This window comes from Aspergillus karnatakaensis, assembly GCF_047715665.1.
Source record: "Aspergillus karnatakaensis strain CBS 102800 unplaced genomic scaffold BJY04scaffold_6, whole genome shotgun sequence".
In the NCBI taxonomy this organism is placed as follows: Eukaryota; Fungi; Ascomycota; class Eurotiomycetes; order Eurotiales; family Aspergillaceae; genus Aspergillus; species Aspergillus karnatakaensis.
In genome coordinates, this window is record NW_027395718.1 from 210,488 (window position 1) to 229,649 (window position 19,162).

Genomic DNA, 19,162 nt, shown 5'->3' on the forward strand with positions numbered 1-19,162 from the left:
CCCAATGAGATACGATGATGAGATCGATCAATATGCCAAGGTTCAAGGACCAGCAGTAGTCACAGCACGATACATGCACAGCACCAGTGTCCACAGATCACCAATCTGGGTTTCCCCGCGTAAATGAACACCAGTTTAGAGACTGACTCCAGCTTGCATGTAGTGGCTCCTCTCGTGATCGGCAAAGCTCGCCCAAGCCTACCCAAATCGGGCATTCGTATTCGGAGCCTTGCCCTGGCAAAGACCGATCAGGCCAATGCAAAGCCAATAAACGAACAATACGAGCAGAATCTAGGGATCATCTTCTTGTCTCTCGTCATACGCACAATCACTCTCTCGTTTATGTGTTTTGGAATCTGTATCTGCCTAAAAGTGCTCTGCTGGACTTTTTAAAAAGATTGTAGGTCTGCCTTGATGTCCTCCGTCTACAATTGTCAATGGTCATTAAATTAGCAAGATGTTGGTTCTCAGTACACTTTTTGCATTTCTGCTGTCAACATTCGCATCAGATTCTGTCTCGGCGAAAATTGGGTTGTCTTTTGAATCAGGCCGTGATCTTCCTCTGTTGAAGCTTCCGTATGGGACGTGGCGAGCTCATAGCTACAACGATGAAGCAGATGTAAGTTGACGCTTTTGAGAACCTCACGCCTTTACTGGAATAAGCAGGTCTACACATTCCGCAATATCCGCTACGCAGCGCCCCCAATCGGTAAACTGCGGTGGGCTAAGCCAGCACCTCCTAGTCATGCTCCCGGTATACAAGACGGTTCCTACGGCCACAATTGCATCCCTGCGCCGATTCCCGGAAATTTCGACAATCCGATCTTTGAGAATATAACAAAGAACGCGGATGAAGGTTCGTTGTGCGTGTTATTTCTGCGAATCAACACTCAGTAAATGCAGACTGCCTATTCCTCGACGTCTACGTGCCAGGAATGGTACTTCGAAAACAGAAGCGCTCGGTCCCGGTTGTTGTCTGGCTGCACGGTGGCGGGTAAGTATTACTAGTCTCTTCTTATAATGCATCGAACACTCACTCGTTCAGCTATGTAACCGGCTCCAAAGACCAAGCCGTCAACCTAGGCTACTACGACGGCACAGGCCTCATACAGCGCAGCGACAACAATCTTATCATAGTCACAATCAACTACCGGCTCGGAGCCTTTGGCTTCCTTGCCGGTGAGCCTCTCCACGGAGATGGGGTCTTTAACGCCGGATTACACGATCAGCGAGCCGCGTTCCAATGGGTACAGTCCTATATCCATCTGTTAGGTGGCAACCCCAACGACGTCTCTGCCTGGGGCCAGTCTGCTGGCGCGGGATCTATTATTTACCATCTGATTGCCGAGGGAGGAGCGCTTGATCCGCTATTCAAGAAGGTGCTGCTGCAGAGTCCCGCGTTTGGAACGAATGCGAATCCGCAAATCTACAATGAGCGATTCGAGGCATTTGCAGCTGTCGCGGGGTGCCCAGGGAAAGGAAACAGAGTTCTTGACTGCCTTCGTTCAGCGAATACTTCAGCCCTAGCAAAAGCGAACGAGGAGATATTTGCCGGCGAGGCGTCACCCGTCCCAGACGGCTCACTCATCCGCAGTCCAGCTATAGCCGAGTACGCCAGTGGTACACCTCCTCCTCCTCCTCCTCCTCCTCCTCCTCCTCCCTTCTTCCTCCAATCAACCAAGCAAACTCCTAACACTCTGAACAGGAAACACCTGGCCCTCCATAACCTCCCTCCTAACCAGCCACGTCCTCTCCGAAGCCAGCCTCTTCCTCCCCTCACCCCCACCCCCCAATCCTCTCGAACACATCTACGGCTTCATCTACGGCCTCCTCCCCTCAAACCCCCATCAAAAATCCCAAACCGCAACCCTCGTCGATCACTACAAAGCCACCTACGCCAACTTCCCACCCCACTCCCTCCTTCTAGCAGTCTACACAGACCTCCTCTTTACCTGCAATCTGCGCTCCGTGCTAACCGCCTACCCACACGCCAACCGCTGGGCAATGCAGTACGCCTACATCGACGGCATCGTCAATGGGTCTCACGGGAGCGATACACCTGCTACATGGTACAGTCCCTCATTACAGGGGTATGAAGAGCCGCTATTTGCGCGGTTTCAGAAGTACCTAACGAATTTTGCGCGGACGGGGGATCCGAATACTGATTCGAAGTGTCGGGGCGATAGTGGTGTGGGAGCGTATTGGCCGGGGGTTAGTGAGAGGGACTTGGAGGGTGAGGTCCTGGGGGATGTGTTTAATGTGACGAATTGGGGGTTTGAGGGGGTTGAGGATGGGCAGATGCGTAGGGGGGCTTGTGAGGTTTGGAAGGGGGTGTTTTTGGAGGCTTTGGAGGCTTCGGAGGGGGGTTAGAAGGAAGGAAGTTTGGTGGACATGGATTCATTTATGGTTCAAGACTATGTGGTGTTTCTTTTTAGAAAATAATGACCATTATTCGAATTCTCTTTTCTTGATTCTGAGATGAAGTGAACGACCACCCAGGCCCATGGATCATGCAGTCTCGGGTTTTGATATCTATGTATTGGACAGTTTCTCCACCTTGTGAGCTCTCGGGAAGTTCTTCAAGGTTACTGCTCTCACCTAATCGTATCCTACGTTGTTCAGGTCTTCTTGAGATGAGCCTGTCTGTCGGTACTCTCTCTATATGGCCCAGGCTCTGGTCTTGGTGATTGTCGAAATTCTATACTTGATCGCGTAAAGTTAAGTATAAGGAAGTCAAACTTCTACTCATTTGTGTCCTCAAACACAAATTCGAGGATAGACATATTACTTCCCTCCGGCTTTGATACAGACCGCAGCTTCAGTCTCTGGTCAGCATCGGCGCAAAGCTTCTCCCAATCCGCCAACGGCCTCTCTCTCGCATTAAACGTAGTCAACATCTCCAGATCCATAATCCTATGGCTTATTAGCTTCGTCTCATACACTTGACTTCTAGACGTACCGTGCAATTCTCTCCTCCCCTTTCGGTACGGAATTAGGCTCAGGCAGCACTCCATCATTAACAATGAGCCTCGAGCCACTCTTCATAGCAGGGATAAGACTCTGTACAATCTTCACAGCCACTGGATCCGGATGATCATGCAAGATAAACCTCAGCAAATAAACATCCGCAGCCTCAGGCTGCGTCGTAAAGAAGTCATGATCCTGAAAGGTAATCCTCTCAACCAACTCCTTCGGCAGCGCCTTCTTACCCTGCTCAATGACCCCCGGCAGATCCTGTACGATAAACGTCGCATCCGGCGCCTTCTCCGCAATCGCAATGCAAGCATGTCCCGTTGACCCTCCCACATCCACAATCTTCGCCTTCCCCAGCTTCTCCCACCGATACCCACCAACAAGATGATGAATGCCGTACCCCTCCGTACTAACCATCTCAACCATGGTATTCGCAAACCGCCTCTCCCGCTCCGGATCCTCTGCCATATGCAAGAACATCGGCTTATCCGTCCCAAAGGCAACATTGTACCCCGTCTCGGTGGGACTCAGACTCGGTCCGAACTTCTCATACGCCTCAACCAGCTTCGCAGACGCCGGATACGTCTCCTCAGTCGTGTACCCGACCCAATCGTTTAGCGCCCTTGAGCGCACCAGCAGCGCCGAGGAAGCAGTATGCGCGACCCTCCCTGGTTCCGGCTCGGAAAATAGGCGGTTTGTCATTGCGTGTCTCAGGATGCGTTTTAGGTGGTCTTCGTTTACTCTTGTGATCTTTGCAAGCTCGGCGTATGAGATTGTGCCGTCTAGGGGGATTGCCGGGGCGATGTTGAAGTGGTAGATGAAGCGCAGGCTAGACATGTCGTGGTAGCGGCAGGAGAGCCAGCGGAGGTGCTCGGCCGGGCCGGTGAGTGTGTCGACGATTGTCTGCGCGGCTTCGAGGAGCTGCTGTCGGGCATGGTTGATGTCTGCTGGCGCGGGGGGGAATGCGGGGGGTGCGTTTGGGTGGAAGGAGGGTTGGGGGTGGTTGTTTGATGTGAGGAAGGCTTGGATCAGGGAGGCGTTGGTGGAGATTTGGTCGGCGAGGTCGGTCAGAGAGGCCATTTTGGTTTTTGGTATGTTGTATGCATGCAGTGCTGTACGAGGCAGATGAGGGGATTGGCAAGTTTATACAGAGTGACGGTGAGGAGACGGGATCTTCGGGTTGGAGTGGACCATCCTGACTCGGCCGGGGCATGGATGGGCTCATCCATCCATTTTGATTGTTATATTCTTACAAGAGCTAACTCCATCGATTCCACCTGCAATGAAACGGCAGCCAACCAGGAACTGGGAGTAAGAGTTGCAGGATTCACGTGGGGGGCGTTAACCTAATCTTCTTTAGTGCAGTTCCTGCTGCCGAAATGCTCAGAGTTAACGTCTCTCTCAGCCCACTTTCCGTTCGCTACCGATTTCTGTCTCCAACTTGAATCTGATACATCATATCGACACTGTTAGGCGTTTTTACTATGGCGGAACAGGATTCCGAGTCGATCGGATCTCAGGGTATTGGGATCCCTGTAGATCTGAATGTATGTCCACTGCTCTCTCCCCTCTTGCCTCTCCCCAACGGTTGCATTCGGCTAACACGCCTCAGCTCAGCGAGTTCGAAGATGAGACGTATAGCTCAGATATGTTCGGACCCTACAGGAAAGCGGAGTGTGTATCTTACTAACACCTCTCCAGCGCAAGTTATGCCACATCACTCTCCTCCTCAGTAACAAGCTACAATTGGCAACATGGTCGTCGATACCACAATTACAAAGAAGGCAGTGAGTGCTTACCCCACATTCCCGAACTAGGCATGCTATTTACCCACCCAGGCTACAAATTCCCCAACGATGAGCGCGAACAGGACAGACTAGACCTCTTCCACAGCATGTTCAGACTTCTTCTGGGTGACCGATTATTCCTAGCCCCAGTCGAAGAGGGTCCGCTACGTGTTCTAGATATAGGGACAGGGACAGGGATCTGGGCTATTGAATTCGGTGCGTGGGAAGTCCTCGCACAAAAGAATTGATAGCCGACTAATAGTTTTAGCGGACCAATTTCCCGGGGCCGAAGAGGTATGTCGGCCTTTCTTCACATCGAACAACAAGCTGATAAAGCCAGATCGTCGGAAACGACCTAAGCCCCATCCAGCCCCGATGGTACGCTGCAAACTCCCCAGACCATCTTCTACCCAGACTCTGATATCACATAGGGTTCCTCCAAACGTAATCTTCGAAGTCGACGACGTCGAAGCCGAATGGCCCAACCGGCCCTCATTCGACTTCATTCACTCACGCTACATGTGCGGGTCGATCCAAGATTGGCCACGACTCTTCCACCAAGCCTTCTCCCAGACAAAACCGGGTGGATGGGTTGAGTTTCAAGACTTCCATCTAGTCAATTACTCTGAAGATGGGACGTTAAAGGAAGGAAACAACGTAAACCGGTTCTATGAGCTGCTACGGGAGGCGTGTGATAAGGTGAATCGGCCCGTGACCGTGGGAAAGGAGTTGGGGAAGTTTGCGGAGCAGGCGGGCTATGTGAATGTTGTTCATAAGAGGTTTCAGTTGCCGTTGGGGATCTGGCCCAGGGAGAGGAGGATGGTAAGCTATCACTTCGACCAGGTTCTAGTCTCGTGGCTCAGGTGGGACTAATGCTGTTATAGAAAGAGATTGGGGCATTGAATATGCTTCAGTTCCTAGAGGGCTTGGAGGCGTTTAGTACAGCAACGTTTACAAATATCCTCGGGTGGGAGATTGAAGAGGTGCAGGTCTTCCTGGCGCAGGTTCGGAAGGATGCGAAGGATTCGAAGGTGCATATGATGCATGATTTGTGAGTTTCTGAGTATAACTCTTCTAGGCTGCATCTCTAACCTCGATTTCTCTAGCCATGTCGTCTACGGTCAGAGACCACTGCAGTGATTTGCCAGGATTGCTCCGGAAGCTCCTGTAATATGCACAGAATAGTTAGATCTATCTGCTTTATACCCGCCCAAAGAGCTAGCATCTTTGTTTCATGTCGACCTCTGTACATACGCAACATTTATCTCGATTGGCTTCGTGTCTATCTGCTTTGTAGATTGTACTTCTAGAAAGAAAGCTTTCATATCTCAGTATAGAACGCACAGCTCATCCACGGTGTCTTCATTTCCATGATAATCCTGTCTCGTGTAACGAGGGAGTCCTGCAGTGACTAAGTACATAAGGATACTGAGCCTTGATACACTTACATCAGAGTCCTTCGTCCAAAGGAGGTTCTCTAATCTACCTGATAGCACCAATTTCTCAACGTCTACTCAGGTGGGTAACGCAGTGACGCGGCCTGTACCATCCCTCTCCTCCAAGCACGAACCATCGGACCATTTCTGCTTGAAGTACTATATACGCCCCATCTACACATGATAGCATCCAAAAAAGCCCCGAATCGATGTATATCTTCCGTCACTTTTCCCCTGGTTCGCCATCGCCGCTTCGCAGCTCGCACACACCTAACCCTACCTACCCTACTGCTATAACATCAAGCAACAATGAAACTCACCACCCTGGCCACCTTCCTCGTCGGCCCGCTCCTTGTAGCCTCCCTAACAACGTCGAAAATGAGAACACCCCGAGACTCCGAATCCGAATCCCAGTCAGGCTTGGAGAAAAGACAGTCCGTATGTTGCTCGGCATCCATCTTCCACTTGGATCTCATTCTCATCTATCTCTTCATGAACAGTGCGCCGTTCTCCCCTGCGACGATAGCATGTTTCCCATTTGCGGCATTGTGGGGTGTGGGTCTTGCGTTGTGAGTTGTGTTCTTTTTGTTCCTTCTATCTCATCCGTATTTGCAGCGGGGGTTCATTGCTGTATCCGGTTCATGCTTCGGAGAGTAGATTTTACGACCGCAGGCTGACTGACATGTGTGATAAAGTCGGGATATTGTGGCAGTGCTTGAGTAGTATAGTCAATCAGGATCTACACATAGCGCCGATTGGCGTATCAACTTGGTCTTGGATAGCGCTGAGCATACAAGTTCTACATCAGCATGAAAACGGCGATTTTTCTCATCCACATTCTTATTTTCTTACTATATCTAGATTTATTACTGCTACTACTACTACAGCCACTACCATCGCCACTACCTACCAAATTCCTCCTTCCATCAGTCCATCCACTCAGACTCACCAACTCACCCACACACCAACCACCCCCACACCCATCCCAATCTCCAGATCCCATTCCAAAAGTAAACGTAGTCCAAATGTCCAATAAGCCAATATCCATGTCACACAATCCCAAATCCCAAATTCCATAGATCCCTCGCTCCGCTCGATTCCAAACGAGGGAAAGCACGTGTTAGGCGTCTTGCACACCCGCGCTCGGCTCCCCCAACGGCCTGACTTCCTCTGTTCTCGCCTTCATGCGGCGGAAGAAGACTCTCTTCGCCCACTTCCATGCCTCGACACCGGCAAAGAACAGCACGGCTTCAACGAAGACAATCCCCCACTCCCACGAAATACCCGTATGTTTAAAAACGACCGTGTTCAAGACAGGGATATACAGGATCGGGAAGATCGTGATCCAGCCCGCCATGATGGACCAGAATAGGAACTTGTTTCTCCACACGTCGTACATCCATTGCGTGAAGTATTTCTTGCTCTCGGGCTGCATGCGGAAGAAACTCAGGCGGAGGTTCACCATTTCCCAGGCCAGGAAGAGCGCGAACCACGTCAAGCAGACGAATGTGGTGGCGCGGGCGCGGAAGACTAGCTCGCAGTCTTCCGAGTACTCGCGGTTACAGCCTGATCCTAGGTTTCCGTCGCCGAATCCCCACATGCGGAGGCTGAAGGCTGCGAGGCAGAGTGCGGCGGTCCAGAAGCCGTAAACTAGGATATCGATCATGATTTCGAGCGTGAAGATTCCTTGCTTAGTTTGAGGAGGGCGGTCCATGATATCGGGTGCTGCAACTTCCATGCCGAGACCCATGTCTGGCATTCCGGAGGTGATCATGATGATCCAGAGGATTTCGACAGGGGCGAGCGGGAACACGGATTGGCCATCGCGGTCTTTGAAGGCGAGGCCGATCAACAAAGTGCATGCTTGGGCGATGTTCTCGGCGAGGAGGTGGAGGACGAATTTTTGGATGTTGTCGAAGATGCGACGGCCTTCTTCCACGGCGTTGAGGATGGAGGCGAAGTTATCGTCTGTGAGGATGATGTCTGAGGCGTCCTTGGCGACGTCGGATCCCGCCTGGCCCATGGCGATGCCAACGTCGGCGTGTTTGAGGGATGGGGAGTCGTTGACGCCGTCACCGGTCATTGCTGCGAATCGGCCACGTCGGTGGAGGGCGTTGATCATACGCACTTTTGTCTGAGGGGCACAGCGAGCAATCACCAAGGGCAGGGTTGGGAGGTCATCAATCTCATCTTCGGAGAGCTTATCGAAATGCGCAGCTGTCATGACCATGGCGTTCGCTACGTCGGCTCCTACAGTTCCCATGTCTGCAGGCAGGATGCCCACCTGTTGAGCTATCGCTTTGGCAGTTCCCGGGTGGTCACCTGTTACCATGTGTACTGCGATGCCTGCTCGATAGCAAGCTGCAATCGATCCTGCAGTCTCAGGGCGCGGCGGGTCGTACAACCCAATAAGACCAAGGAAGCAGAGGTTTTGTTCGACTTCATCGCGATTGAGATCAGATCCTTCAAGAACACGGCTTTGCTCGTTGTATGGTCGATTGGCCAGCGCCAGGACTCGAAGTCCCAACTTAGCAAGCTCTTCCATGTTCTCAAGAATTCGACTGCGCATATCGTCTGTCAATGCAACGGGAGTAGATGACCCTTCATCCCATATAACTGTTGTGCACGCTTCGAGAATCCGCTCAACAGCACCTTTGGTGAAGATCATGCTGTGCTCCGCTTCTTTAGTCACTTTGCTGAAGATGACCGACATCCTCTTGACGGTCGAGTCGAATGGGAATTCTGCCTTTTGGTGCCACACGGCTCCAGAACCCTTCGTCCACCGGTCCCGGTTCCAGTTGAAGCGCGAGGCAAAAACTTCAATCGCAATCTCGGTGGGTTCTCCACGTGCTCGCCAGTCTCCTTCCTCAGATTTGAACACATGAGAGAGGTTGGCCATGGATGCAACGTCAAGGAAGTCTTCAAGCGCACGGTTATCGGTAACCAAAGCTTCGACATTCTCAGCGACAGGGCCTTCTTTCTCATCATCAAAGTCCAAAGGTGACAACTGAGTGAAAGTAACATCGCCGGAAGTCGGATTGAACGGCTCATTCGAGTTTCCCACGGTGTAAGTGCCGCGCGACGGTATCCACGCTTTCTTGACCACCATCTTACCCTGAGTCAGGGTGCCAGTTTTATCAGAACAGATGTTGGTGACTGCTCCCAGAGCCTCTAGCGAATCCAATTTGCGAACAATCACATTCCGCTCAACCATGCGCTTGGTGCCAACAGCCATGGTGATTGTGAGAACAACCACCAAACAAGCAGGAATCATACTAAGCCCAGTACCAACCGCGTACAGGATCACCTCGTTATTGCTCGAAAACTTGTTGGCTGCCATGACGATAATAGCAAAAAGCACAGCAACACCAAATAGGATGATTGCCAATTTCGAGAGCTTCCGCTGTAACGGAGTGCCCACGTTGACTCCAAGGAAGCGGCCAACTGCATCAGTTCCGGTTAATGCATATGCCTGAAGGTACCAGCGCTTTTTAGTCTCGCCTTCAGGGCCTCGTTTCACAGGACGACGCTTGCTGTTGGTGGCACGAAGGGCGGCTGCAATAGAGCCAATCTCAGTGGCCATGCCGGTATTGACAACAACACCCCTAGCACGGCCACGAGTGACAGTGCTGGAACTATATGCGAGATTCAACCGGTCTCCGGGGCCAGTATCTTCCTTGAATGTGGAGTCGCATTCCTTTTGGACGGGTAGGGATTCACCAGTGAGAAGGGCTTCATCAGTTTCAAAGTTCACCGCTTCAACCAGTCTAACAGAGTCAGAATCATACATGAAATCAAACAATAATGCATGAAACTCACCGGATGTCAGCAGGAATGGTATCCCCAGTCCTCAACTCAACCATATCACCAGGAACAATATCCGCAGACGGAACCGAAAAGGTCTGCCCGTCTCTGGAGACAGTCCCGGTAGGCGAGCTCAGCGAATGCAACGACTCCATAGTCTTTTCAGCAGCATACTCCTGAAAGAAACCAACGACGATATTCAAGACAATGACAGCGGCAATAACGCCGCCCTCAATCCAGGATTGAATTCCGAAACTGACCGCCATGGCCAGAATCAGCACCTGCAACGACGAATTGGATCAGACTCTAGGAGCTCTCATAAAGAAGACGATGATTAAGGAATCAAGTGGGCCGCTTAACTAGCATCATTGCATTGGCCACCTGGCGCACGAGGATCTTGACGACGGAGACGCCCTCGCCCTCGTCGAGCTTGTTAGGCCCATACTGTTGAAGGCGACGAGCAGCCTCATCCTTCGTCAAGCCCTCGTCGATTTTGGTTCCGATTTCTTTCAGAACCACCTCGTATGGAAGGCAGTAGGCTGGTTGGCTAAGGGAAGCGTGGCCAGGGCGTGGTCCGCCGGGGTCGGCGGCCGTTTCGTTGACCATTGATACAATCTGAGTAGTATAAACTCCTTCAGATTAAGGAAAGAACACACGCTATGCGAACTCAAACGCGAGCTTTTTCTTTCTCAGGTGCGCAATGAGAAGATCAGACACACAAGACGAGGGCGGGAATATTCTTTTTTAAGTACCAAGAGCGACGGGATGAACGCATCAAAATTTCATCTGAGATGGAGAACTGTCAACGGCAGCTATTGGCAGAGCAGATGTAATCATCTTGGCGCCCGGCTGATGGCTGCATCCTGGAGGGGGCTTGGCGAGATTGAAGCCAACCAGACAGGATGATCGGAGAAGTTGTTGCCACGGGGGGAGAGGGGGTGTACGGAGCCCAGGAGTCGGGTCCAATGGCGGACGACGCCAAACAGTCCACTCCACGCCGAGTTACATCGGGCAAAACCACCAGAAAGGTAGGTTGTTGAGATATCCATCAAGTCCATGGAGTACAAGGTAGCCGAGGTTGGGATGGATGGAACAGTACACCACATCAACATCGTCCCTTGAGTTGAAGTTCAGTTGACAGTCGGTAACTCTGGATACTCCCTGGAAAGCCACAGAAACTTGGACAAGGCGCAGTGACATCGCGATGAGCTCGTCTACAATCGATATCATTATCATTATCAGCATCATCCACCGTGCCCCGAGGGGAGCACGTGCCTGCATGCTCAAGATGGTTGGCCTCTCCTCCTCTTGGCAGCGGATACCCGCGCTCTTGGCGCTTGCTCCAAAAATCCTGCATGGCCCGATCAACTGCAGGTGTGAACATCGACTTGGCTTGCTTCATGATCAATCTAGACCTCAGATTCTGCTATATACTTGCTCCTCAGATAGATATATGCAACCCCACAATTCCCAGCCAAGAAACGACAGACAAGCGAGAAAACGCCGAAGATGCACATCTGCCTAGTCCTACAGTCGCTAATCAAAAGCCTTGGAGAGGAAAAAAAAATAAAGACGTAGAATTCGAAAAGAGTGACCAAGAAAGCAAATCATCCATGTCGTGCGCTAAGACTGGCAAAGGCATCCGGGCTGTGACGCCCGTTTTGAAACCCGTTGATATCTACACTCTGCTGGCTCATGTGGCTTCGCAGGAACCCCGCGTATGCTGCTGGGTTTGCAGGGTTCATGCCCGCGCCGTATGCTGCCTGTTGGGTTTGACTCTGACCTGGTTGTTGTACTTGTGCAGGAGCAGCCGGGAATCCGAAGGGATTGCGTGATCCAGGCGCCTCGTTGTTGTTGGTTGGCTGCGCGAATGGAGATACCTGTGCAGTCTGAGTCTGGGCAGAAGGCACTGCTGCCCCATATACTCCCTGGGGCTGTTGCTGTTCTGGAATAGCTGGAGGCGGGGCGGAAAAGTTGTACAGCGCGAGAATACTATTCTTATCCACCCGCCCTGTGGGTTGCGCATTAAGAGGATGAGCGGACTGCGGGTATCCGAACGGAGATTGACCAGGATAGCCGCTCAGTGGTGTGTTTGGTGCAGTCATCGACTGGAAAGGGTTGAATGGGCTCTGCCCGGGCTGCGCCGTTTGCAATCCCAGCTGCGGGTGCTGCGGCTGTTGCGGCTGTTGGGGCTGTTGGGGCTGTTGGGGCTGCTGCTGTTGGAACGGAGAAGGCTGCCCAAAGGGCGAATTTGACATGACTGGCATCGTGTTTGCATGCCGCGGTGGAGCGAAGGGGCCTCCTTGGGCCGTCCCAGCTGCCAAGGCTGGGTTTTGTAGCGGGTATTGCGGGACTTGCGGATTCGGTTGGTTGAAAAAAGGGTTCATCTGGGTAGAGTAAGGGTTTTGGGCTGGAGGAGTACTCAAATTGGCCTGTGGCTGAGCTCCTGTTTGAAAGAAGGGGTTGGTCGCATTGTCAACAGCTTGTGGAGAAGAGACGAATCCCGCTTGTGGTTGAGTGAATGGAACGGCGGCAGGCTGTGTGTAGCCAGGGTTGGGAATTGAAGCCTGTTGATTTGGATATCCTCCGGTGGAGTGTGGGAAGAGCGGCTGTGTCACTTGAAGATTTTGAAATGATTGTTCAAGAGACTGGGTAGAAGCCTGTGGCTGAGGTTGGGGTTGCGCGGTTGGTAGGTCGAAAGGGTTATAGCTCTGACCAGATGGTTGTGACTGCTGAACTGGCTGCGCCGGTTGCGTTGGCGGTTTGGCATCCAGTTGATCGAAAGGGTTCACGGATGCCCCCACCGTGATACCTGGTGTCCTAGCTTGCGGGGTCTTATTGCCTTCTCCCACCCTCACCAAAGTTTCGATTGTTTTATCCAGATTGCCGTCCAGCCCCCGCAAAGCGGTGGCGTTCCTGCGTTCGTTGGTAAATCCCATGTCCTTCAACCGCGCTAGCTTCAACTCGAATGAGGAGCGCCGCGTGTCACTGACTGGTGATTCCGGGCCACGAGTGCTAGTGGAATGACGGTTGAGATTTGTGGCAGAGGAGGCAGATCGAAGGCCGAATCCAAACGGTCGCGAAGGTTTAGGGGGCAGCGGCGGGGGTGAACCTTCAGGTGACCTTGTATAGCTGGGATCCTGGCGACTGGGTGGCTTTGGCTTCCCATCTTCCAGCGTCCGGGTCTGGTATTTTTGTCGAATGAAACGCTCTATGCATGCGTCGGCTTCGTCAATATCGGTCGGGACCGGAGGTTGAACGTTTCGAGGGTTATAGATCTTGTTCACGAGGATATTGCCGTGCGATTTCATGTTCTAGCGAGCCACTGCATCAGCCACTGTTTAGCGATTTGTCTCTCGAGAATAACTCACATCGACTTGCTCGGCAGACCAACTATCCATACTCAAAGATTTGACTTTGGATATATGCGTGCCCATCTTTCGGTGCAGGGCTGCACATCGCATGCAAAGGAAAATGCCAATCTATACCCCTGAATTAGTTATGACACTTTGAAATTCCAGAATTTATTCGGACTCGATTAGCTCGGTACGTACATTCCAACTAGCCCATCCTTGAAAGAAGAGAGCATGTTAGCATTAGGGGCCGCAGTCGCTATCGCAGAACGGAACGCACCAGGATTCATGGCTGAGCAGTCGGCACATCGGTCGTTGCCGGGAACCGACCGGATGAGATCCTGCAGAGCACGCTCATTGCGCTGTTGCTGGCGTTTACTAATACCAGCGACCATGGTGGCGGTGGTGGGAGCAGACAGACTTTCAGTTAAGAATAGGGAAAAGCACGGCCTAACGGTTCGTGAGCACGCTGCAGGCCGGCACGGACGGAAATGGGATGGAAGACGACTGGAATTAATAAACAAATAAGCAGCACATATTTACAAGGGTGTGCAGATAGAAATCAATGCGGAGAATGCAAGCGATGATGGAGGAAGAGAAGAAACTAGGATGGTGGACAGTAGTAAAAGGAGAAGAGCGACAGCTGATGGGAGCTGCGGAGGTGGGGAAGAGCCGAGTCGCGATATTACTGAGCAGTGGCTCTGCGCCGCCGCGCAGAGGGACTTACATCGGTGATTTGCTCATTTCTTTTGTTTTGAGTAGATGATTATTTCAGTAGTCTACCACTGATCTCTTCAATCAACCCGTATGCCCTGGGTGCATCTGAAATTCTGAATATCAGAATTTGACGTCCAGGGCGCTGGACAATCTAGCCCCCAAGCAGGACGGAAGTTGGTGATTGATAACTCCGGTGCGCCCGGCTCGGGCGCATCAACCGAATGTCCTACCGTCCTACGGCTTGTTCGGAGGACAAACTAGTCAGATACGTCCCTGCCAATCTGACATGATACAAGCTTTGAGCAGTAAACTACAGTGGTTGCCGTTGAAAAGTGTGTTTGTACAGCAGGTGACCTCGCCCACCACTGCGCATTAAGCCTCCGAAAAAGCCCAGCACGGTAGAGAAGTCTTAAGTTGCTCGAACGATTTAATCTTGTTCGCCAATATGACCTACCATCCTATGGGAATAGCCTTGAGAAGGATAAACAGGAGTTGGAGGTTGATTATGCGTACTGAGGTATGAAATGTGTGAAGAAGAAAGAGTCAAGTCGCGTGCAATTTTTCGCGCTCCAATTATACCAGCTGCATGTCACGTGTCTAGCTGTATATTGTGCCTGAGGCTCAAGTGCAACTACCACGATAGTACGAGGAACAGATTATGAATGATTGTTGTTACCATATAAAAGCTGGGTAGTTCTTAGTGTTGCCTCATGCTAGGGCCTGATTCTAAAGCTAGTCATCACGCATCATATCCATGTTTCAAGGCGGAAAGCTGTTTGCATTCGCCTGTCAAAGTTGCTCTGTGACACCCCAATATATATATTGAGAGCAAGCAAGTACCTGCCACAACTTTTGCAAGTTTATGTCTTTCTTGTGAGCTAAATGGAAAGTGTCTTATGTTAATAGTACCCCAGTGAGTTATACACACCCCATCAGCAAGCCTAATAGCTGCTATGCGTCTTGTTTGACACTCCCGGCTCTTCATCTAATTGTCGAATCACATGACCTTTAAGCGAGGAACAGAGTCACGTGAATGCTAGCTAATGAGCAAAATTTCTACGACCTCTTCCTTCTTTCATTCTCATTCTTCTCATGCGCGACAAACCGCCATTTCTCGACTTCTGTCTCTCACAATCACCGAGTGAACTCTTGATGATGAGCTTCTACTCGTGTTGCACCTCATAGACACGTATATAGACTACCAACCACACAGTGCGCTTCTAGCTTGACAGTGGCATAGAGGCATACTTATTTCAAGTTCGTTCAGTGGAAGATCAAAACCAAACAGTTTTTAGCAGAGCTGCGTCTACTCCACCCTGGTGTTTGTTCTTGTTGAACAGCAGGACTTTTTTACGACGGACATTCTGCCTCTTACGGGCTCTTCATCCTAATTTATGAATCAATCCCATTATAACCAAGAGATCGCATTCGGACTCTGTTTGCAGTACCCATCCAATCTAAGCTATCCCCTCCGTAGGGTCTGTATCTACCTGGCCATGCAGATACAAGTCATCACGCTGGAGTGAGTAAGATATTACAAAGCTATGTAAGAAATAATTGAAGCTAGACTCGCGGCGGAGACAGACTCGGAATTTCCCGCGGGCAAGGAAGGTCGTCGAAACCGACCAAAGAGGGCGTGGCTGTTAATAATGGGTGATTAGTGAGACAGCCATCTTAAGAGCCCCATCCAGATTCCAGACTGTCGCAACAACACCTCGGCTGTTGATCTATCTATCTACGTCTGTATCGACCAGCAAGAGACAAATAGCCGCATTTATCATCAGTAATCTATAGACTCGGTCTCTGAATAATGGCCTGCAAGGCAAAACACAGAGCCATGGATCAGAGATGGTCTGATATTGCCACGGATGTTTGATGCCCTCCAACGCCGAACGGTCTTCGGCAACCCCCCTGCGCATCGGGCGGAGAACGACAGAGAAATGCGGAGAGACTGCTGCTAGAGCCATTCTTCGACTCTCCTGCTGAGTCAATTGGAGAGATCTGGATCCAAAGCTCACCAATCTGCCTCCAATGATTGGTGCACGCTGTTTGTTCGAGGGGCTTCGGCAGTCTGGGGGACTTTGGCACCGTGTTTATTACTGATTACTATCCCTGGTCTCTTTTCGTCCTGCTCATTCCGATCCTCTCCTTTCCTTTACCCTTTCTCTCTTCTTCCAAGCGGTGTTCTTCTTTTTCTTCCTCCTCTCCACTCCCTTACTCTTCATCATGGCGTCCGCTGCTCGATCCGCATCCCGCGCTTTCTTGCGCTCCTCCTTGAGGCCCGCTGTCCGAGGCTCTCGCTTTGCTCTCCCCTCGCAGGCCGCTCGCCGTGGCTACTCTTCGGAGGCTAACTCCGGCAAGTCCTCCAACGCGTTGCTGTGGGCTGGTGTTGCCGCTGCCGGTGGTGCTGGCGCATACTTCTATCTCAAGGGCGGCGATGTTAGCGTCAGCTCGAAGCCCTTCGCCCCTACCAAGGAGGACTACCAGAAGGTCTACGATGCCATTGCTGACCGTCTCGCCAACGAGACTGACTACGATGATGGCAGCTACGGTCCGGTAAGTCTAACAACTACCCTCTCAATCCGTCGAAGCTGTGCAAGCACTTCTTCTTGAGCCTGCTCTAAGCTAACATACTACTGCATAGGTTCTCGTCCGTCTGGCCTGGCACGCAAGTGGCACCTACGATAAGGAAACCGGCACTGGGGGCAGCAACGGTGCTACGATGAGATTCGCACCCGAATCCGACCACGGTGCCAACGCCGGGCTCAAGTACGCGCGCGACTTCCTTGAGCCCATCAAGCAGAAGTTCCCCTGGATCTCCTACTCCGACCTCTGGACCCTTGCCGGTTCTTGCGCCATTCAGGAACTTGGTGGCCCCGTTATCCCGTGGAGGCCCGGCCGCTCCGACAAGGACGTCGCCGCTTGCACTCCTGACGGCCGTCTCCCCGATGCTACCAAGGAGCAGAATCACATTCGCGCCATCTTTGGACGTATGGGCTTCAACGATCAAGAAATGGTTGCTCTCAGCGGTGCTCACGCCCTTGGCCGTGCCCACACTGACCGCTCCGGCTTCGATGGTCCCTGGGACTTCAGCCCTACCGTCTTCACCAACGAGTTCTTTAAGCTGCTCGTCGATGAGAAGTGGCAGCAGCGCAAGTGGAACGGGCCTACCCAGTTCACCGATAAGACCACCAAGACGCTCATGATGCTTCCTACCGATATTGCCCTCGTCAAGGACAAGGAGTTCAAGAAGCACGTTGAACGCTACGCCAAGGACAGCGATGTTTTCTTCAAGGAGTTTTCCGACGTTTTCGTCAAGCTCCTTGAGCTTGGTGTTCCTTTCACCAGCTCCGCTGAGGAGCGCTTTGTCTTCAAGACCTCTGAGTAGAGGACACCCTACTCTGCCCGCGTCGACTTTGGTTTAGTTTGAGTTTCTATTCAGCCTGGAGTACTGCTGAGATTTCACGCCGTTTCTATTCTCTTTGATATCCGACCTATCCTCGCTGTTTCGGTCATTTTTGTCTATCTGCTTGTCCATTTCTTAGACTGTACTACTATGGGATAGACTTCTCTAGTAGAGGTGCATGAATACATCAAGATTTCATATCACTTTGTCTTGCGTTTCCGCACTGGGGTATCTAAGACCAAAATAGATCCAGATTAGAGCCTTGGTAGAATACATTCAATAAGATTATTGTCGAAGCAGACGAGACTCAAAAATGTCATGATCGAATGCTTGTCGTTGTGCTTACTGATATGCGGCGGCGGCGACCCCCGGAGGTCTCTGAATCTCCGCAACCGCAAATAATTCTTCCTCAGTGCAGCAACAAGCCCGACTACTGTCTCAACGAAGACCTTGTTTATGATACCGATTCAATCAATCACATATAGGGGTAATCATTTCACAATAATCACAACGACTCAGTTTCCCCTACGCCTCTAGGGAGCACACCTCCAAAAACCATGACGCGAACAGCCACCCCCTCCGACTTCTACGAAATCCTCAACCTCCCCCTCCCAACTCCAAATAAATCGATACCATATACAAAACAACAACTCAAGATCGCTTACCACAAAGCCCTCTTAAAACACCACCCGGACAAAGCCCCGAGCGCGAGCACAATCCTCGACACCTCCACAACCCCACTCCCCTCACACACCAATTCCTCAAGTCAAAGCTACACAATCGACGAGATAACAACCGCCTACCGAACCCTCTCCGATCCCTCCCTCCGAGCTGAATATGATCGCGCCCTGCGTTTAGACCGGGACCGTGCTGCTAGAGCTGGTGGTGGCAAAGGGACGGTGTTCCATACAGGATTGGAGGTTGTTGATCTGGAAGACCTGGATTGTGAAGAGGATACAGGGTCAGACGGAGGAGCGGTATGGTACAGGGGCTGCCGATGCGGTGACGAACGAGGGTTTATGGTCTCGGAGGAGGATCTGGAGAGGGAAGTTGAGAATGGGGAGGTTGTCATTGGGTGTCGCGGATGTAGTCTCTATATGAAAGTGCTGTTTGCGGTGCAGGATGATGACGATGAAGATCTTGATGCTGGGAAGAAGACATGAGGGGGATGTACGGAGCAGGGATGAACATCTTTGCTGCTTATTTTTTCCTCGCTTTGGACACGGCACAACCTCGAGACGAGATCATGCCCAGTACGACAGCTTGGGTCTGGGCTTCAAAAGCCATTACGACCTAGGGAGTATCTCTACACCCGACGGGAGTCATTGAGCTACCCATGTCGAACATTTGAATCCAAGGAAGACAGCGCGCGTTGAGCCACGCTCCGCGTCACTGCTTTCTGCAAGGGTGCTTCGAGGGTATGACTGAGGACCATCAGGTTTCTAAATCGGATAGAGGACGTCCCAACATTTCTCAACTCCTCGAGTAATATAATTGCTCTAGTTGGCCGAAGGACATCAACTGTGGTCAAGCTACAACGATGGCTGCTACACAGATACTCGCAGCGCAAAGTGTTCATGGATTGTTTTGGGCTCTTAAATGTATATTAAGCTTGAATCAACGATATTTTGGCAATTCACCATGATTAAGTTGTAGATCACTCAGGTACGAGAGCGGAATCGTTGG

At 51.5% G+C, this 19,162-nt stretch overlaps 7 protein-coding genes across 7 annotated transcripts; 4 read left to right on the forward strand and 3 right to left on the reverse strand.

The window, feature by feature from the left end:
* Window positions 1–457: 457 nt before the first annotated feature.
* Window positions 458–2,370, forward strand: BJY04DRAFT_231002 (Alpha/Beta hydrolase protein; the record flags this gene model as incomplete). Its single annotated transcript, XM_073719419.1, has 5 exons — window positions 458–619; window positions 667–856; window positions 904–994; window positions 1,046–1,620; window positions 1,706–2,370. The coding sequence occupies 5 exons, from the start codon at window positions 458–460 to the stop codon at window positions 2,368–2,370; spliced, it is 1,683 nt and encodes a 560-aa protein (XP_073575302.1).
* Window positions 2,371–2,741: 371 nt separating this feature from the next.
* Window positions 2,742–4,072, reverse strand: BJY04DRAFT_231004 (S-adenosyl-L-methionine-dependent methyltransferase; the record flags this gene model as incomplete). The annotated part of the gene is made up of 2 exons (XM_073719420.1): window positions 2,960–4,072; window positions 2,742–2,913 (listed from the first exon to the last, which is right to left on the reverse strand). The coding sequence occupies exons 1-2, from the start codon at window positions 4,051–4,053 to the stop codon at window positions 2,742–2,744; spliced, it is 1,266 nt and encodes a 421-aa protein (XP_073575303.1). The 5' UTR covers window positions 4,054–4,072.
* A 238-nt stretch (window positions 4,073–4,310) lies between these two features.
* On the forward strand, window positions 4,311–6,039 carry BJY04DRAFT_179801 (class I SAM-dependent methyltransferase). The gene is made up of 9 exons (XM_073709958.1): window positions 4,311–4,520; window positions 4,586–4,623; window positions 4,675–4,760; window positions 4,812–4,976; window positions 5,029–5,054; window positions 5,101–5,138; window positions 5,192–5,582; window positions 5,645–5,811; window positions 5,867–6,039. Exons 1-9 carry the CDS (start codon window positions 4,458–4,460, stop codon window positions 5,898–5,900), a joined length of 1,008 nt encoding a protein of 335 aa, XP_073575304.1. The 5' UTR covers window positions 4,311–4,457; the 3' UTR covers window positions 5,901–6,039.
* A 985-nt stretch (window positions 6,040–7,024) lies between these two features.
* Window positions 7,025–10,754, reverse strand: BJY04DRAFT_134785 (cation-translocating P-type ATPase). The gene is made up of 3 exons (XM_073708560.1): window positions 10,361–10,754; window positions 10,016–10,281; window positions 7,025–9,963 (listed from the first exon to the last, which is right to left on the reverse strand). Exons 1-3 carry the CDS (start codon window positions 10,604–10,606, stop codon window positions 7,317–7,319), a joined length of 3,159 nt encoding a protein of 1,052 aa, XP_073575305.1. The 5' UTR covers window positions 10,607–10,754; the 3' UTR covers window positions 7,025–7,316.
* A 644-nt stretch (window positions 10,755–11,398) lies between these two features.
* Window positions 11,399–13,996, reverse strand: BJY04DRAFT_179807 (putative GTPase activating protein for Arf). Its single transcript, XM_073709959.1, has 4 exons — window positions 13,634–13,996; window positions 13,555–13,571; window positions 13,372–13,482; window positions 11,399–13,314 (listed from the first exon to the last, which is right to left on the reverse strand). Exons 1-4 carry the CDS (start codon window positions 13,746–13,748, stop codon window positions 11,608–11,610), a joined length of 1,950 nt encoding a protein of 649 aa, XP_073575306.1. The 5' UTR covers window positions 13,749–13,996; the 3' UTR covers window positions 11,399–11,607.
* Window positions 13,997–16,151: 2,155 nt separating this feature from the next.
* On the forward strand, window positions 16,152–17,903 carry BJY04DRAFT_179809 (peroxidase). Its single transcript, XM_073709960.1, has 2 exons — window positions 16,152–16,626; window positions 16,715–17,903. The coding sequence occupies exons 1-2, from the start codon at window positions 16,297–16,299 to the stop codon at window positions 17,456–17,458; spliced, it is 1,074 nt and encodes a 357-aa protein (XP_073575307.1). The 5' UTR covers window positions 16,152–16,296; the 3' UTR covers window positions 17,459–17,903.
* BJY04DRAFT_179810 (diphthamide biosynthesis protein 4) lies at window positions 17,895–19,108 on the forward strand. Its single transcript, XM_073709961.1, has one exon. It carries the CDS (start codon window positions 18,034–18,036, stop codon window positions 18,637–18,639), a length of 606 nt encoding a protein of 201 aa, XP_073575308.1. The 5' UTR covers window positions 17,895–18,033; the 3' UTR covers window positions 18,640–19,108.
* Window positions 19,109–19,162: the final 54 nt, after the last annotated feature.

Bases quoted from the DNA above. Each gene is read 5' to 3' on its own strand.
- BJY04DRAFT_179801 (XM_073709958.1), top strand. From the start codon at position 4,458: ATGGCGGAACAGGATTCCGAGTCGATCGGATCTCAGGGTATTGGGATC. The intron at 4,624-4,674 runs GTTCGGACCCTA...ACACCTCTCCAG, and splicing joins GAGACGTATAGCTCAGATAT to CGCAAGTTATGCCACATCAC. The intron at 5,583-5,644 runs GTAAGCTATCAC...ATGCTGTTATAG, and splicing joins GGCCCAGGGAGAGGAGGATG to AAAGAGATTGGGGCATTGAA.
- BJY04DRAFT_134785 (XM_073708560.1), bottom strand. From the start codon at position 10,606: ATGGTCAACGAAACGGCCGCCGACCCCGGCGGACCACGCCCTGGCCAC. The intron at 10,282-10,360 runs GTTAAGCGGCCC...TCGTCGTTGCAG, and splicing joins TGGCCAATGCAATGATGCTA to GTGCTGATTCTGGCCATGGC. The intron at 9,964-10,015 runs GTGAGTTTCATG...TGACTCTGTTAG, and splicing joins ACCATTCCTGCTGACATCCG to ACTGGTTGAAGCGGTGAACT.
- BJY04DRAFT_179807 (XM_073709959.1), bottom strand. From the start codon at position 13,748: ATGGTCGCTGGTATTAGTAAACGCCAGCAACAGCGCAATGAGCGTGCT. The intron at 13,315-13,371 runs GTGAGTTATTCT...GTGGCTCGCTAG, and splicing joins GGTCTGCCGAGCAAGTCGAT to AACATGAAATCGCACGGCAA.
- BJY04DRAFT_179809 (XM_073709960.1), top strand. From the start codon at position 16,297: ATGGCGTCCGCTGCTCGATCCGCATCCCGCGCTTTCTTGCGCTCCTCC. The intron at 16,627-16,714 runs GTAAGTCTAACA...ACTACTGCATAG, and splicing joins ATGATGGCAGCTACGGTCCG to GTTCTCGTCCGTCTGGCCTG.
- BJY04DRAFT_179810 (XM_073709961.1), top strand. From the start codon at position 18,034: ATGACGCGAACAGCCACCCCCTCCGACTTCTACGAAATCCTCAACCTC.